The sequence below is a fragment of the Ranitomeya imitator genome, chromosome 1 (genome assembly GCF_032444005.1).
Source record: "Ranitomeya imitator isolate aRanImi1 chromosome 1, aRanImi1.pri, whole genome shotgun sequence".
NCBI lineage: Eukaryota > Metazoa > Chordata > Amphibia > Anura > Dendrobatidae > Ranitomeya > Ranitomeya imitator.
Genome location: NC_091282.1, coordinates 1198755501 through 1198773195, shown reverse-complemented (window position 1 = coordinate 1198773195; position 17695 = coordinate 1198755501). Strand labels below are relative to the sequence as shown.

Sequence of the window (17695 nt, the reverse complement as noted above, 5' to 3'; positions counted from 1 at the left end):
CCACACTCTGCGTTTACCTTCATTGGCTGAGAAATGGCGCTTTTCGCGTCATTGAAACGCGACTTTGGCGCGAAAGTCGCGTACCGCATGGCCGACCCCGCACAGGGGTCGGATCGGGTTTCATGAAACCCCGACTTAGCCAAAAGTCGGCGACTTTTGAAAATGTTCGACCCGTTTCGCTCAACCCTAGTCCTCAGCAATGAACAAGTACAGGACAATGTGAACAGGTACAGTGCAGGATCTGCTGGTGTTTCAGTCTTGGAGCGCCATCTAGTGTTTGCTGTTGGTAGTACAAATAATACAAAAATAATAATTTGCATGAACTATAGGGTCTACAAGATGGAAGCACACCGTAAAATAATATTTGACTTATTCCAGGAATATTTTTTATATTTTTCTGCTTTTCAAAATAAAAAAGATAAAATGGAAATTTAAGGAACACTAAAATCTCACATCCAAGATATCACTCAATGAAATATTCCAGTTGTAAATCTTTATTCATTACATAGTGGAATGTGTTGAGAACAATAAACCCTAAAAATGATCAACGTAAATCACAACTAATATCCCACGGAATTGAAATGATGCTCAAAATCAAAGTGGAAAATGAAGTTACAGGCTGATCCACCTTCAGTGGAAATGCCTCATGACAAGGAAATGATGCTCAGTACGGTGTGTGGCCTCTACGTGCCTGTATAACCTCCCTACAACGCCTGGGCATGCTCCTGATGAGGAGGCGGATGGTCTCCTGAGGGATCTCCTCCCAGACCTGGAGTAAAGCACCTGCCAACTCCAGGACAGTCTGTGGTGCAACGTGACGTTGGTGGATGGTGCGAGACATGATGTCCCGAGACATGATGTCCCAGATGTGTTCAATTGGATTCAGGTCTGGGGAACGGGCGGGCCAGTCCATAGCTTCAATGCCTTCATCTTGCAGGAACAGCTGACACACTCCAGCCACATGAGGTCTGCCATTGTCCTGCATTAGGAGGAACTCAGGGCCAACCACACCAGCATATGGTCTCACAAGGGGTCTGAGGACCTCATCTCAGTACCTAATGGCAGTCAGGCTACCTCTGGTGAGCACATAGAGGGCTGTGCGGCCCTCCATAGAAATGCCACCCCACACCATTACTGACCCACTGCCAAACCGGTCATGCTGAAGGATGTTGCAGGCAGCAGATCACTCTCCAGTGTCTCCAGACTCTGTCACGTCTGTCACATGTGCTCAGTGTGAACCTGCTTTCATCTGTGAAGAGCACAGGGCGCCAGTGGTGAATTTGCCAATCCTGGTGTTCTGTGGCAAATGCCAAGCATCCTGCACGGTGTTGGGCTGTGAGCACAACCCCCATCTGTGGACGTTGGGCACTCAGACCATCCTCATGGAGTCAGTTCTAACTGTGCAGACACATGCACATTTGTGGCCTGCTGGAGGTCATTTTGCAGGGCTCTGGCAGTGCTCCTCCTGTTCCTTCTTGCACATAAGCCGAGGTAGCGGTCCTGCTGCTGGGTTGTTGCCCTCCTATGGCCCCCTCCACGTCTCCTGGTATCGCCTCCAGCCTCTGGACACTACGCTGACAGACAAAGCAAACCTTCTTGCCACAGCTCGCATTGATGTGCCATCCTGGATAAGCTGCACTATCTGAGCCACTTGTGTGGGTTGTAGAATCGGTTTCATGCTACCACGAGTGTGAAAGCACAACCAACATTCAAAAGTGACCAAAACATCAGCCAGGAAGCATTGGTACTGAGATGTGGTCTGTGGTCCCCACCTGCAGAACCACTGCTTTATTGAGTGTGTCTTGATAATTGCCAATAATTTCCATCTGTTGTCTATTCCATTTGCACAACAGGATGTGAAATTGATTGTCAATCAGTGTTGCTTCCTAAGTGGACAGTTTGACTTCACAGAAGTTTGATTTACTTGGAGTTAGATTCTGTTGTTTAAGTGTTCCCTTTATTTTTTTTGAGCAGTGTGTATATTTTTTTTATTTTAAACTACTCAAATGTTTAGTCCCCTTAAGGGAACGTGCACCTGTGATCGTATGATTGCTTACACTATATACTGCGATACTGTAACATTGCAGTATATTGTGAAAATCTCAGTATCCTATTGGTAAGAGTTGGGGGGGGGGGTTTCTATAGACCCCCGGCTGTCTTATTAACCCATCAATCATGTTGAGGGAGGAAGGATGGAAGTTCCTTTTCAGTGCTGCTGTCAGAAATTAAAATGGTTAACATCCACAGATGGAACTCACTGTTAAAAGAGACAGATGTTTGATGTAACAGAACCAGTATCTGCCGCGTGTGGAGGGAACTCCGCTCCTGATCCCCCCCACATGTGAGGGCCCCTTCCCAAGATATTAATACAACACCCACAGGATAGATCAAGATCAGTGGGGGGTCCGATGCTCAGGGACCCTCAATCAGCAACCGCTTACACACATTGATCAGTGCTGCACAGCGAAGCTCTGTTCAAGGTTTACATCCGTCTGCTGCAGCTAATCCCACCCGATTACGGGTGCCGGATCTCAGACCCCTGTGGATATGTCATCAATATCAAATGACCGGAAAAATCCCTTTAAATGTAAATATTAATACATTCAGCACATCAAAATAAAAGACATAAAAACATCAACAGATGAAAGGCAAAAACAAGTTTAATTTAAAGTCATACACCAAAGATTAAATCTCATTTTACAAAAAAAAAACAAAACAAAAAAAAATGTATGATCAGTGCAAATACAGTTTCCTGGTCGGTGGATGTTTGTGGAGTGAAGACTGATCAACGACTCATGCAGGACCCACAGGGTTGAGTGGCCCAGTGTCAATCAGAAGCACTCGCCCTCACCCCCTATGCCATTGGCCAATCATCGTACTTTCTAGCGAAGCTTTGGGGACCACACGAGCAGGCGGCTAATAGGCACAAGTGGTTTAAAGGGGATGTCACAATCATGTATGTGCCCCCGCGGGTATGTGCAGATGGGAGGTCATCAGCCCAGATCACCTCACAATCTGTAAGCAAACAGCGCTGGACAACCCCTTTAAATATATTTCACCCAATCCCCCACACCCCGTCTATGGTCACTGATCATTTTTTTGCCTTAATCTGGTCGGAAGTTAGGGTAGAGGGTGATAACAAGTGGGGGTCTTCGCACAAGACCCCCACCGATCTGGCATCTATCACCAACCCAGCGCATGGATAATAAAAGGTGTCTGGCCTAAACTACCAACTTTACGCAGTTAACCTTTGTGAAACTGGTGCATGATGGGAGTTGTAGATACTATATATATTTGATCTTTAAAAAATAAAAATAATAACTACATAACTGGCCTCATTGTAGAGTAAAAATCCTTACATTACTGCCAAAGAACATAGAAGAAAATGTTATTTATTGCAAGTGTATTGTGCAAAAATTAGTAGTATACAGTAAAGCAGATTTATTTTACAGAACTTCCATATCATCAGGACAAGTCTTTATTTATTGTTCCATCGCTTCAAAATTACAAAAAAGTAAATCTTCAATAAAATAAATTTTGTTTTGCATCTTTCAGCTTCTCCATGGCGACAAACAACAAGCAAACCTTGTGAAGTCAGACAAGTGTCTCCATGGCAACAGACTACAAAACAAACCTTGTGTAGTCAGATGGGAATAGAACTGCAGGGGGGGGGGTTTTCCCGACAAGATCACAAATTTGTCGATTTTCTTTTCGTAGATCGCATCACTGGTCCATGGGTCAATCTTAGTATTGCAGATCAGCTCTAATGATGACTATGGGGGCTGCGCTGCAATGTGGTTTTTGGAGAAAAGCCATGAAAAGCGAGAGCGCACGATCGAAAGCGAGAGCGCACGATCGAAAGCGAGAGAGCGCACGATCGAAAGCGAGAGAGCGCACGATCGAAAGCGAGAGAGCGCACGATCGAAAGCGAGAGAGCGCACGATCGAAAGCGAGAGAGCGCACGATCGAAAGCGAGAGAGCGCACGATCGAAAGCGAGAGAGCGCACGATCGAAAGCGAGAGAGCGCACGATCGAAAGCGAGAGAGCGCACGATCGAAAGCGAGAGAGCGAGCGCACGATCGAAAGCGAGAGAGCGAGCGCACACACACGATCGAAAGCGAGAGAGAGCGCAAGATCAAAAGCGAGAGCGAGCGCGAACGATCGAAAGAGTACGAGTGAGAATGCGAAAATGCAAAAATCGTACGAGAAAAGATCTAGGTTTCTTCATGTAGACATCTTTACAAGTATAGGGGTGGTTTACCTCCCCAAAAAGCCTATTGGCATAAAAGGCGGACAGCCCCGCATTTCTCTTGCAGCGACCACTGCAGGAGAAACCTGGTACTACATAACGCTCATTTAAATAGATGACCATATAATGGTTTGTCCCCTCTGTCTTTAAGCACAATCATCTAGATCGCCTCCAGATACACATAAAAGCCAAGATGTCTGCTTGGGGCCTCCGCGAGTTATTGATAAGAGAATCAGAAATATTAAGAAGTAAACAAACAAAATCAGCTCCACAATGCAGGACACCACTATGTACGCCAAGTCGTTAAAGGCATTGTCCCATAAATATTGGGTAGGACATGCTCAGATAAGGTGCTCACCGAGTGTCTTCAGTGTACTCAAAATATATGTTCGAGTCCCCGCGGCTGCATGTCTCGCCGCTGTTGGACAGCCACAACACGCCGAAGACTCTCGGTTAGCACCCAAGCATGCTCAGATAACACCTTAGAGCAGGGGTGTCAAACTGCATTCCTCGAGGGCTGCAAACAGGTCATGTTTTCAGGATTTCCTTGTACTGCACAGGTGATAATTTAATCACCAACTCATTATTTGTGTAGGTGATTAAATTATCACCTGTGCAGTACAAGGAAATCCTGAAGACATGACCTCTTTGCAGCCCTCGAGGGATGCAGTTTGACACCCCTGCCTTAGAGTATGCTTCAGATTTAGTGGTCTTTCTCGGGTAGAATTCACAGATTTTGGAATTTCTCTAAAATAAGAATATACACAGTGAACATTCGTCCGGACATTTCTACAGACATTGTTTTATTAGCAAAGCAGCAGTAAGAGAGACAGGAACCCCCCGGGACGAGCCGCCGTCCTCTCCGCCGCCTCCTCGCCCGTCACCCGCCATTTATCTTATTTACAATCATACACAGGAAGATTAGAGTCATCGCAGATCTAGATTATGATAATCAGTATAAAAACTATTGGACGATATCCACTCATGACTAGATGAAGATTTGTGTGCTGCCGTATTAAAATGCATAGAAATAATATTACAAAAAAATATAATATTACATTCCTGGCTTAAAACCCACAGAAAAAAAAAAAAAAAAGCACCGCAGGACCGGGCCTCAAATAAATAGGATTTTTCCTAGAATATGAATAAAGGCAATTCAGAAAAAAAAAAAAGATATCAATTTTCACAATAATACATTCTCTGCCCCACCGGGGAGGCAGCCGCAGAAAGTTAAATTACTAGGTTCAAAAATAAAAGATAAAGGCCAATATACAAGAAAAAAATTAAAGGGCATTTTCAATATAGCCGCTAGGTCATGACTGGTTGCTTAAAGCCCATAACCAACAGCAGCGATAATGAAGAGTCCCTTTAAAGGTTTAGGATTTGGAGAGCGCGCACAGAAAGCAGCTTTATTTACTTAAAGGGATTTCCAGAATTGAAAAAAAAGATGCCTGCTTCTACTAAAAACAGCGCCCCTCCTGTGCATGGGTTGTGTCTGGTATTGCAGTTTCAAGTGCATTGGCAATTGCTGCAATATTAAATACGTTTTGGGTGCCTTTTGCGATTACTTGGCCCCCCGTTAAGGCCCAGTCACTAGGTCTCATGTGACATCATGGGGGTCTAATAATCACAAGAGGTGCCCGGGATGTCGGGAATAAAGAGCTGGTCAATGAGCTTTGCGCAGCCCTGGTCTGGCTGCCATGGATCGGGGTAGTGCAAATGCTTTTTTGTTCATCTCTAGACACATCCTATGGATAGGGATAGTGCAATTTCTTTTTTTTTTAGAAAGCCACCATGCTTTTCTAATTCTGGACAACCCCCTTTTTAAAGGTTCTGCTACACTCCCAGAAACTAAACCAAAATGGATGGATTGTTTTGTAGGAAATGTATCTTCCAGCTGCTTCTGGCCATAATAAAAAGCCTGGTATCCCTTGAAGAAGTATTTTCTACTTACATAGGACTGAATCATGTGTAGAGAACCTCAACATATATGAAGTTGCACTTCTCTACTTCGGTCCCTATAGGCACTGCCATGGGTACCTACCAACAAAGGACTATGAACAGTCTTTACTTTTTTCCTAATGGCACTGCCATGGGTACCTACCAACATCTTTTAGCTTTCCCTATGGGCACTGCCATGGGTACCTACCAACAAAGGACTATGAACAGTCTTTACTTTTTGCCTAATGGCACTGCCATGGGTACCTACCAACGTCCTTTAGTTTTCCCTATGGTCACCCACCATACAGCACAAGGCCATTACTTACATATTCCATAACGTAAAGACTATACAGATGCCAACATTTATCTACAGCTTCTACAAGTCATACACATCTCTCCATTTTGCTACATCCTCTATAGGTCCCAACATGTCAAGTGACTAAATATTCACCTGGGAATGGCCAAAAATAGCATAAAGTGTCACTTTTTGTGCAAACGGTGTCCTTTTTAGAGCCAAAGAACTAGGACACATGCATTATAAAAAAAAAAACCCTCAATGGGTGCAGATGGAAGGTATCTGATAGGCTTATGGCACATCCAAGGGAGACCAGGTTGTTTAATATGGAAAGGAGAATGAAGCCCAAAGTCTACAATCCCATAAATTAAGAAAAAAAAATAGATATAATTGTGCAATATATGTGAAAAAAATAATAGCACTGGATATTCTATTGACTAAAGTGGTACAAAGCCTGCTGCTCCTGGAATGGTGCTCACTGTACACTAAGCCTTTATTTCACTCCATACGACAGTGCACGCGAATATCTCACTTGGCAATGAAATCACCCGAAAAAAAGCATTAGAAACACGGTAGCAGCGGTATGGGTAAATTACGAGATGTGCGTGTACATAGAATATGGATCGGTGAGGTCTAGTTCTGCACTTCTGCCACGTGCTCCTTTTCGGCTTTTTCTTTCGCTTTCTCTTTGACAACCAGTTTTTCCTCCTTCTGCAGAAGCTCCATGATCTCAGCAACTTGGCTGGTGGAGATGTCGATGTCCTCCTTGTCAATTAGTTCCACGACCTGAAAGGAGACAGAGGGGAAATGTGGAAAAAGTCATAAAAATGGCAATTTTCACACTGGGAACAAGGCCCCATGCTAGACTCCTACTTCCTGTCCTGTGCATTAGAGTTTAGCAGTTTCATTACCATCACAGGATTACTAGGACAGGTAACACCTCAATATTCAGTAGATAACACGACCCTGTACTCACTATAGGTGATGTCACAGCTCAACCCCTCCTCCTCCTGTACAGTGACATAACACAGGATTCTCCATTCACAATAGGTGATGTCACAGCTCACCTCCTCCAGCTCCTGTACAATGACTGATAACACCTCTATATACAGTAGATAACACAGGATCCACCATACACAATAGGTGATGTCACAGCTCACCTCCTGCTGTACAATGACTGATAACACCTCTATATATAGTAGATAACAGGATCCACCATTCACAATAGGTGATGTCACAGCTCACCTCCTCCAGCTCCTGTACAATGACTGATAACACCTCTATAGACAGTAGATAACAGGATCCACCATTCACAATAGGTGATGTCACAGCTCACCTCCTCCAGCTCCTGTACAATGACTGATAACACCTCTATATACAGTAGATAATACAGGATCCACCATTCACAATAGGTGATATCACAGCTCACCTCCTCCTCCTGTACAATGACTGATAACACCTCTATATACAGTAGATAACAGGATCCACCATACACAATAGGTGATGTCACAGCTCACCTCCTCCTCCTGTACAATGACCGATAGCACCTCTATATACAGTAGATAACACAGGATCCACCATACACAATAGGTGATGTCACAGCTCACCTCCTCCCCCAATCTTTATATCCTTAGACCAGTTAGTAATGCTGTAGAAAATAATTCATAAACATCATTTCCCATATGTCAAAATTACACCTGAATCGTTTTCAAAACGTCAATTTATTTTGTTAGGATGTTAGAAGCCTTAAAAGTTTTGCAGCAATTTCTCATTTTTTTCAGCAAATTTACAAAACCTGTTTCCTTTTGGGTCCTATTCAGATTTCAAACGACTTTGAGGGGCCAATATATTGGAAACTCCCCAAAAGTGATACCATTTTAAAAACTGCACCCCTCAAATTCTTCAAAACTGTTGTCCGGAATTTTTTCAAACCCTTCAGGCGTTACACAGGAACTAATGCAAAGTAGAATGAAAAAAAAAAAAAAAACACACAACACATCTAAATGTTGATTTAGCCCCAATTTTTCACTTTTGCAAGAGGTACCATCAAAAAGTAGACTCCTAGCAAGTGTGGCTTAAAGATGTCGCATTCGCAGAGTTCCTAAGGCGCCTAAAGGGCAGAAACCCCCCACAAGTGACCCCATTTGGATACTACACCCCTCAAGGATTTTATCTAGGGGTACAGTGACCATTTTGAACCCACAGGTATTACACAGAATTTGATAACATTAGGTCGCGATACTGAATATGTTGTCATATCGTCAGTTTTTTTTTTTGCAACTTTTGAAAAAAGCCTAAGCCCAAGCCTAAACCTAATCCTAACCCCAATCCTAAGCCTAACAGCTAAGAACGAAAGAAAAAAAAAATTCTAAAATAAAAAAAATAAAAAAATGAAATCAGACTAGGGCGATGATGACAGGGGTGCACAGTGAATCACAGCCGAAGTGCTGCCATATTTACTAAATTATTGGGCTTTTGATCACTGTGATCAAAAGTAATAAACCAATAGAAAAAAAAATTGGGCAGTTGCTGGGTGCCGATCGTCAGATCTCAGGTAAAAGGGCAGAACACCGCGCATGCGCCTGCCATTTTGCTGCATGAGGAGAAGGGGGCGAGGGAATGGCGTCAACGGTACGTCACCATTTCTTAGTGTTTTTTAGGATCTCAACAACATCCATGAGTAAGATCGCCAAGTGAGAAATCCCTACTCTTACATCATCGGCTGCCATCAGTGAGGTCATTAATGGTCGCCTGAGAAAGGTTCTGCCACTGAAGGCACTTGGACAAATGATCAAGATCCGCTGCTGGCAGCTCCCTGTGCAAATAACGGCCAATGACGTCCCAGATGAGCTCGATGGGAGACAAGTCCGGAGACGCTGCAGGCCATGGGAGCATATGTAGGCCATCCATCTAGCAACCTGTGACCTGTTGTGTCACCACCGATCCACAGGGAGTGGTGGCTGAGCATGAACACCTACACTTCATTCATTTTTAATGTGTCGAACCTGAACATCGTACGTCAGTATCACTGCAGGTCCCGTAGAGAATAAATGGAGCCCCAGTGTTCATGCTCAACCACTGAACCATTTACATGGCGCTCTTCAGAGCCCCGGTGTTCGGGACCGGTGAGGGTCTCAGTGGTAGGGACGTCATCACTTATCCTATGGATATAGGGTAGAAATTCAAAACTATGTAAAACGTCTTTAATAGAAGCAGCAGGTGTAAAATAAACTCTACCTTCTACTAACGCAAGGACTGGGGACACCACGTACCTTAGCCACGTCATCTAGGTCGATTTTCCCGTCCCGGTTTTCATCCAAAGCCTCGGCTAATTTCAGCAGTTTTTGCTCCGGGATCTTCTGGATGTGCCTCATGATGTTAATGAGCTCATTAATGCTGACGAGATTCTCCCTAAAGGCGAAATACAATCTGTGTACAGCAAACGGTTATAGCCATTAAAATAAGGGAAACGAGGGAGCAAAAAATAAAAGAGGGGGAAAAAAGGGAAGCAGGGAGAGGCGATTAAGCCGGGGACCTCTGATGATTGCAGCTCACAAAAGATCTGGAAGTGATTGTATGATCACGAACACGATGGACATGAAACGGGACACAAGACTACAGGAGAACACAGGAGGATAAAATACAAGACACAAAAACAAACAAAACACACACAAGACGGCACACTCCTGCCACGGTAAAACACTATAGATTAATTATGATGCAGTTGGGGCAAAACATTATCACACTTAAAAGCATATTTTTCATTTGCGTTTTTTTCTTCCCCATATTCAATTAGTAAAATGGTGAAGGAAACAATTCAGCCGTGGTTTTTAGGGTTCCATTTTTACGGCGTTCATTGCGCGATAAAAAAAAGGATTTTGTAACCCGAGTCTCCAGCTAACAAAAGTTTGAAAAAAAACTTCAAAACTTTTTTTTTTTATTATTACAAAAATCTCTCAAGACAGAAGACTCATGCACTTACCCAACTGGAGGAGAAGCAGCACTCCCTTCATCCAGCACTTTCTCCTCGTTCTCCAGCTCAGATATGATTTTGTCCATCTGCCCGATCATGCGGTTCACCCTCTTTGTCAGCCGCTTGCTGGCCTTCGACTCCTCCACCACCATCTCTTGTCCAGACTTTGAAAGCTCCTTCTTTATTTCCTGCAAATCCTGCAACATTGCTACAACTTAATACCTAGGTGTGGAGCAGATGAGGTTTATAACCCTAGATGATTGACAGGTAACATCTTCGGCACCGCTCACCTCGGATGCAGAAGTGAGCAGCACCGGGTAAACCCCTTATACCACGTTCAGGTGGTCCTCATCAGACACTGCAGTGGCCTAAAAAAAAGTCACTGCACAGTGCAGCAGCTACACGAGAGACTGTGCGACTATGGGAGTGGGGAACCGGCTGTCAGACACAGCCAGACTCCTCCTATAAAAGACAGAGATGGTTTATTACCATCTCTGCCTTCTTATTCACTCTATACGAAGCGCTGAACGAGATCTTCTTCCTCCAGACCCGGTGGTCACGTTATCGCTGGTTATAAAGGAGAGAGCAGGAGCTGCTGGGTCCTAGGAGATCAAGTCACCTCTGCTATGCAGGCAAAAGGCTGAATTATCCCTGTAACTAGCCTACTATACCAGCCCCAGTTACATGGGACATCAGACTTTAAAAAAAATAAAATAAATAAATAAATTAACCCCTTCACGATATGCGCCGGCAGTGAGCCCACATCAAAGTCGCGACATGTCAGCTGTTTTGAACAGCTGACATGTGCGCGCAATAGCGGCGGGTGGAATCGCGATTCACCCGCCGCTATTAACAAGTTAAATGCCGCTGTCAAACGCTGACAGTGGCATTTAACTACCGCTTCCGGCCATCGGGCCGGAAATGTGCGCATCGCTGACCCTCGTCACATGACTGAGGGTAAGCGATGCGTCAGCATAGTAACGAGATGTTTCCTTGAGACCTCTATGGTTGCTGATGCCGGACTGCTGTGAGCGCCACCCTGTGGTTGGCGCTCATAGCAAGCCTGTAATTCTACTACATAGGGGCGATCTGAGGATAGCTCCTATGTAGCAGAGCCGATCAGGCTATGCCAGCTTCTAGTCTCCCATGGAGGCTATTGAAGCATGGCAAAAGTTAAAAAAAATAAAAAAATAAAAATAAAAAAAATATGAAAAAAGTTGAAAAATATATAAAAGTTTAAATCACCCCCCTTTCGACCCATTCAAAATAAAACAATCAAAAAAAAAAAAAATCAAACCTACACATATTTGATATCGCCACGTTCAGAATCGCCCGATCTCTCAATTAAAAAAAAAGGATTAACCTGATCACTAAATGGTGTAGCGAGAAAAAAAATTCAAAACGCCAGAATTACTTTTTTTGGTCGCCACAACATTCCATTAAAATGCAATAACAGGCGATCAAAAGAACGTATCTGCACAAAATGGTATCATTAAAAACGCCAGCTCGGCACGCAAAAAAATAAGCCCTCACCCAACCCCAGATCACGAAAAATGGAGACTCTACGGGTATCGGAAAATGGCGCAATTTTTTTTTTTTTTTTTAGTAAAGTTTGGAATTTTTTTTCACCACTTAGATAAAAAAAATAACCTAGACATGTTAGGTGTCTATGAACTCGTAATGACCTGGAGAATCATAATGGCAGGTCAGTTTTAGCATTTAGTGAACCTAGCAAAAAAGCCAAACAAAAAACAAGTGTGGGATTGAACTTTTCTTTGCAGTTTCACCACACTTGGAATTTTTTTTTCCGTTTTCTAGTACAAGACATGGTAACACCAATGATGTCGTTCAAAAGTACAACTCGTCCCGCAAAAAATAAGCCCTCACATGACCATATTAATGGAATATTGAAAAAGTTATGGCTCTGGGAAGGAGGGGAGCGAAAAATGAAAAAGCAAAAACTAAAAAGGGCTGCGTCTTGAAGGGGTTAAAAATGTTGAAATGCGCCCCTCCTCAAAAGGTTTTTTTTATGAGACAATGTGTGAAATAAGTGAAAAGCATAATAAAATTAATAAATAAAAGGCCCATGTCGGAAAAAATAAGTGTCTATATGAAAATAACAAAAATTACACCCCATGTATCGTAAAAAAAAAAAATGAAAAAAATTTGAAAAGTGCCTGGTTAGGAGCGGTGTTAAATGGCCAGGTCCTGATGTGGTTAAGTTTAAGACGAATACAAGTTTGTCCCCTTTCTCACCTCACAGTACTCCTGGACGTCATCCTTCAGCTCAGACAGCTCCTCCTTCTCCTTGGTCAGCAGCTTCTTCTGCTCTATGAGTTGGGTGCAGGCGTCGCTCAGAACGTCAATTTCCTCTTTCGTTATTTCTTCACCCTGAACAATAAAGTCAATGTAAGAATTGTCCCGCTGCCCGACACAATCATGGAATTTAGGTTGCTAAATGCACAATGATGGGAAGATCTGGCGGCCACAGCAAGAGTCAGTGCGATATTTCCTCATAGCACCATTTCTTATAAAGTTCAACACCTTCAAAATCGGGTGATTTTTTATTAAGAGTTCTGGCTCCTACAGACCAGTGAGACGCTCCTAATCAACTCGTTACCTGCATTATAGACACCTGTCTTACACAGTCACTTTTATAAAAGACTCCTGTCCACAGACTCAGTCAGTCAGACTTTAACCTCTACAACATGGGCAAGACCAAAGAGCTTTATAAGGATGTCAGGGACAAGATCAAAGACCTGCACAAAGCTGGAATGGGCTACAAAACCATAAGTAAGACGCTGGGTGAGAAGGAGACAACTGTTGGAGCAATAGTAAGAAAATGGAAGAAATACAAAATGACTATCAAACGACATCGATCTGGGGCACCATGCAAAATCTCACCTCGTGGGGTTTCCTTGATCATGAGGAAGGTGAGAGATCAGCCTAAAACTACACGGGGGGAACTTGTTAATGATCTCAAGGCAGCTGGGACCACAGTCACCAAGAAAACCATTACGAACACATTATGCCTAAAGGTTTAAAATCCTGCAGTGCCCACAAGGTGCAGGCCCATCTCAAGTTTGCCAATGAACACCTGGATGATTCTAGTGATCGGGAGAAGGTGCGGTGGTCAGATGAGACAAAAATAGAGGCTTTTGGCATTAACTCAACTCGCCGTGTTTGGAGGAAGAGAAATGCTCACTACAGCAGATTTAGGATTTCTAGATTGAGAAAGTTTGCAGACCAGCTTTCCATGATGGGAATGTGCATCGCAGAGACGCTCCACCCAGCAAAGACTCCTAACCGTTTCCTTCATGGTTCAGTGGCTTCTGGTGCCCCTTGATGATTCAGGTAGGCCATTGAAGTGGGAATAGAGTAGACCATCTGTACTCAAAGCGGACGGTTCCTGAGAAGGTAGGACCAGTGGGAGAACGCGAGGAAGATGGCTCTCAATTACAGAAAGGTCATCTGCGGGTGGGATTCCTCCAGACACCCTGAGTGGTTTGATGGTTAACCACCAATAACCATCTCAAGAGACTGACATTGGTTGTCACCACCTGCCATTGGAGAGGAAATTTGAAACTGTCAAAGTAGAGCAAGGGCTGCCAACCACCAAAGGTCTCTTCGGACTTAAAAGGGAAGATGAATGTGATTATACAAAGAGTCCACCGACTTGTTCCAAAGCCACAGGATGGAATACTCCAAGGGGGGAAGTGTAAAACTGGGCAAAGTGTACCGCCTCAAAGACGGAGGACATCCTGCAGAAACTGATGGAGCAAGTGGTCTCCATAAAATACATACTTTGGCTCACAGAAGGGACAGCTTGTTTGGGGTTAGGAAACCCCGACCCACCCTGGTGTCAAAGGTCATATGCCTTGAAATTCCAGGCACATTAGACATTACTTCAGTTGGTTGAAGATCTAACCGTAGAAATGCAAGGAATCCAAGGCAATTTGGAGACTGGACTTTTCCCTAGACGAGGTATTCTTCAAAAGAGAGGAGGAATGACTGCCACCCCTCCCGTACAGAGGAGCATTGAGAAGCGAAAACCTTGGTGAAGACACTGAAAGCTGTCACCAACCAAACAGAAGTGCTACAAACTAGAAATCAAAATAACCGACTGAAAAGCAAAGAAATTGCTAGTGACACCGGCAATGGAGATGTGAAGGCACCAGTCATGTTTTTCTATCCAACAGGAATTCTCCTAGCTCCAGTGATGTGACCAGAGATGGCAGGGTTTCCATGCAAAATCTCCAAACCCACAAAAATCTGCCGAGTCTCTTCAAATCCAAAATGGGTTTGCCCAATCCGTCCTTCTTGGGAAACGGTAAACAGGTTAGTATACCTGGAAACGTTACGTATTTGGAACACGGACAGTGACAACTTGTAATTGCAGTGAAGGACTTCACGGCCTAGGGGCAGATGTCCTGGGAAAGTTTTGGCTTGAACTACAGCTTTGTGGAGTTAAAGGGTAGAGAGGACTTCTTGTTGAAAGGAGCAAAACCTCTCGGAGTGCCTAGATGGTAGATAGCATTAATGGTTCTGGGGAAGCAGAGTACTTCTACCCCTAACTAGCATTTGCAATTATGTCGTCTAGGTATTTACCAAAAAGTTTGTGCCCTGCCAAAGAGCTAAGTAAGGGAGAGTTTTTGGAAGCCAGATCAGCAGACCACAATCTGAGCAACATGAAGTTTCAAGCAACCACAGGACTGGCTGCATGTTGTGCCAACTCAAGAGAAGCATCCCAAAGGAATTTAGAGGTGTACAGCAATTGCCCACCAGGCAGCGCCAATACTATTATTTCTACCTAGTGTGGAGCCTCCTAGTGGTGGGGCGCACACCCATGGCCCTGCGTCCCCCAATGCTATTAATTAGAAACGCAGATTATATCTAGATGCTGGACATATGTAGACGAAACTAACAATCCTGGCAAACAGGCAGTGTGAACGTTTCCCTGCCTAACGTTAACATGTCCATTAAATGACTTCACATAGTTGGACTTGTAGGGTTTAAAGGGAACCTGACAGCTGATCCGTGCTCCGATCACGCAGACAGTGTCTGATACATGCCGCCCACAGATCAGGCATCGTGTGTTCACCATCAGGATCCCTTTACATTAAGAAATCACTAACAGAAGATGTGCACAGAAGGAAGCATAAAGCAGGGTACAAACCTTGATCCCCTCCAGCACGGGCGCAGCGTCCCTCAATACCTCCGCTTGGTCGGCAGCTTGTGCTGGAGACATTTCCAGCCCTTCTGCTGGGCTGATCTTCACTTCAGCAGAAACAGATTCCAGCTCCGGAGCGGCCTCCGCCTAATAAGATATAAAGGTGTCTATGTGAGAGATAAGCCGGCTCAGTGGCTAAGTTACCACAGCCTGAAACAAATCTGGGTTTTGGGAGTTTTTTTTTTTTTTTGAGAATTCGGGTTTCCATTTTCTAAATATTAGTGAAAGCTTTGCTGACAGGTCTGTATTAGCACCTACATGAAGTCACTCTGGAGCGTCTGCTGGGAATGTACGCGAGGTTTGCTCAACAATACGGTATGTAAAATGAGCGTACACTTTCATGAAGCGTCTCGGGATGCATGGAGCAGGCTCAGGAGGCTGATGTCGCTCCACACAGGCTGTATAATGCAAACAGCACCTGCCCATGACAGCAGCAACTGAGAACAGCTCGGATTGCTGCTGTTTAACCCCCTAAATGTTGCCGTCAATCAATGAGAGCGGCATTTAAGTCACGCCATCTCCTTGATCCGGGCAACAGTCATCCAAGTCATGTCATCTCTATACTCCTGTGAAATCCAGCCAGAAAATGAAGAATTCTTTTACACAGAAAAAACAATACTGCCACAACTATAAAGTCCATCAATATATAAAACACATGTAACCAATAAAAATCCCCCTTTTTTTTTTTAAAGAAAATTAGCTGAGCAGACAGCGTCCCCTCATGCAGGACCCCCTTAGTGATCAGTTGCAAATCTGGGAAAATTTAGAAAAGAAAAAAAAAAAAAAAAAAAGTGTTCAGTTTTCCTGCGGTGCGTGTCCCCCAGTTTAAGACCCTACAATAGTCACAATGTCAGGCTGCATTTCCACCAGTCACGCGCACCGGTCGGCACGTCATTGCGCTGCAGCTATTCCAGATTTTCTCAATCCAATAAGAAAGCCTGGCTTTACCTTAGCTGCCGTCTGTAAGCTTTCCTTGGCAACCTCAGCCAACCTCTCCATCTCCTTCTCCTTCTTAATCGCCTCCTCCTCCTGGAGCGTGGCCTCCAGCTTTGTCTTGTTGTCCACCTTGTCGCCCTCCACTGCCGCCACCTTCACCTGGGCTTCTTTGGCCTGAAAAGCAGGGGACAAAAGTTCTGTTATTACAGAGCCTGGATCAGCGCAGGTACATCATATGTCCACCAGTTACGTGAACGCTGCAGCCAATCAAGCTACAAGTGACTGCTGAGGCCTACGATGGCCTGCAGCGGTCACGAGATGATGGACGTGACATCATCGATTACATCGCAATGGCGAGGGTAGGTGTGAGAATCAGTTGCAATAATAAACCATATTTTACACTTTTTTTTGAAAAATCTTTCAAAAATTCCGGCATTAAATAAAACTGAGAAATATTCTGAATTACCAAATGGGCAAAGAGAAGTTAATAGAAGGAAACGCCGGATTAAAGGCGTGATATTCATAGGTTTGTTTTTTTTTATTTTATATAGAGACCTATGCTTTCCAATACTGTGCTGAGTGTGTGTCATGTGCGCGGATCATACGTCGGCCGACCCCCGGGGGGACGGTGTACATACCATGCTTTCGGGTAAAGTCTGGAGGGTTGTTTTGAGCTGATCAGCTGGTGACAATGTGTCGGGGAGATACAAAGCCCGGGACAAAAGCAGCAATGATGTGGGAATTTCCTGATTCAAGTGCAGCTCCAGCCACTGACGGGAGAGAGAAAAAGACACATAAAACTTCCCCTTTTATAAAACATCTACTTCGGCCAAATACATCCTTAACTATTAAACACCTGGAGAAAATGTAATGGGTTACCCAACCATTGAAGAAGGGAAAAAAATATGTACAAAAAAAAAAAAAAAAAAGAGAAAAAGAAAATCATTCTCCAATTTCTCTCCCACCCACCTTGATACAGCAAAAAAAAAAAAAAAAAAAAAAGCATTGGCGGCTGCTGTCTCTTTAGGAGGCAATAATCAAGAGTTTCTGATCGGGCAGAAAACTGAAAAG

General features: G+C 44.0%; 1 protein-coding gene across 2 annotated transcripts in view; it reads right to left on the bottom strand.

Annotated features, from left to right (window-relative positions):
* Window positions 1–2642: 2642 nt before the first annotated feature.
* The window catches only part of LETM1 (leucine zipper and EF-hand containing transmembrane protein 1), a 29146-nt gene continuing 14093 nt past the window's right edge, over window positions 2643–17695 (bottom strand). Inside the window, exons 8-14 of one of the 2 annotated variants that reach the window (XM_069744889.1) lie at window positions 17263–17394; window positions 16637–16798; window positions 15635–15775; window positions 12715–12849; window positions 10468–10655; window positions 9758–9896; window positions 2643–7271 (exon numbers count right to left, since the gene is read on the bottom strand). In XM_069744889.1, coding sequence (XP_069600990.1) covers window positions 7119–7271; window positions 9758–9896; window positions 10468–10655; window positions 12715–12849; window positions 15635–15775; window positions 16637–16798; window positions 17263–17394 — 1050 coding nt within the window. In that variant the 3' untranslated portion in view covers window positions 2643–7118. Of the gene's footprint in view, window positions 7272–9757; window positions 9915–10467; window positions 10656–12714; window positions 12850–15634; window positions 15776–16636; window positions 16799–17262; window positions 17395–17695 lie in introns of both variants that reach the window. The other variant, XM_069744888.1, reaches the window with a different exon arrangement.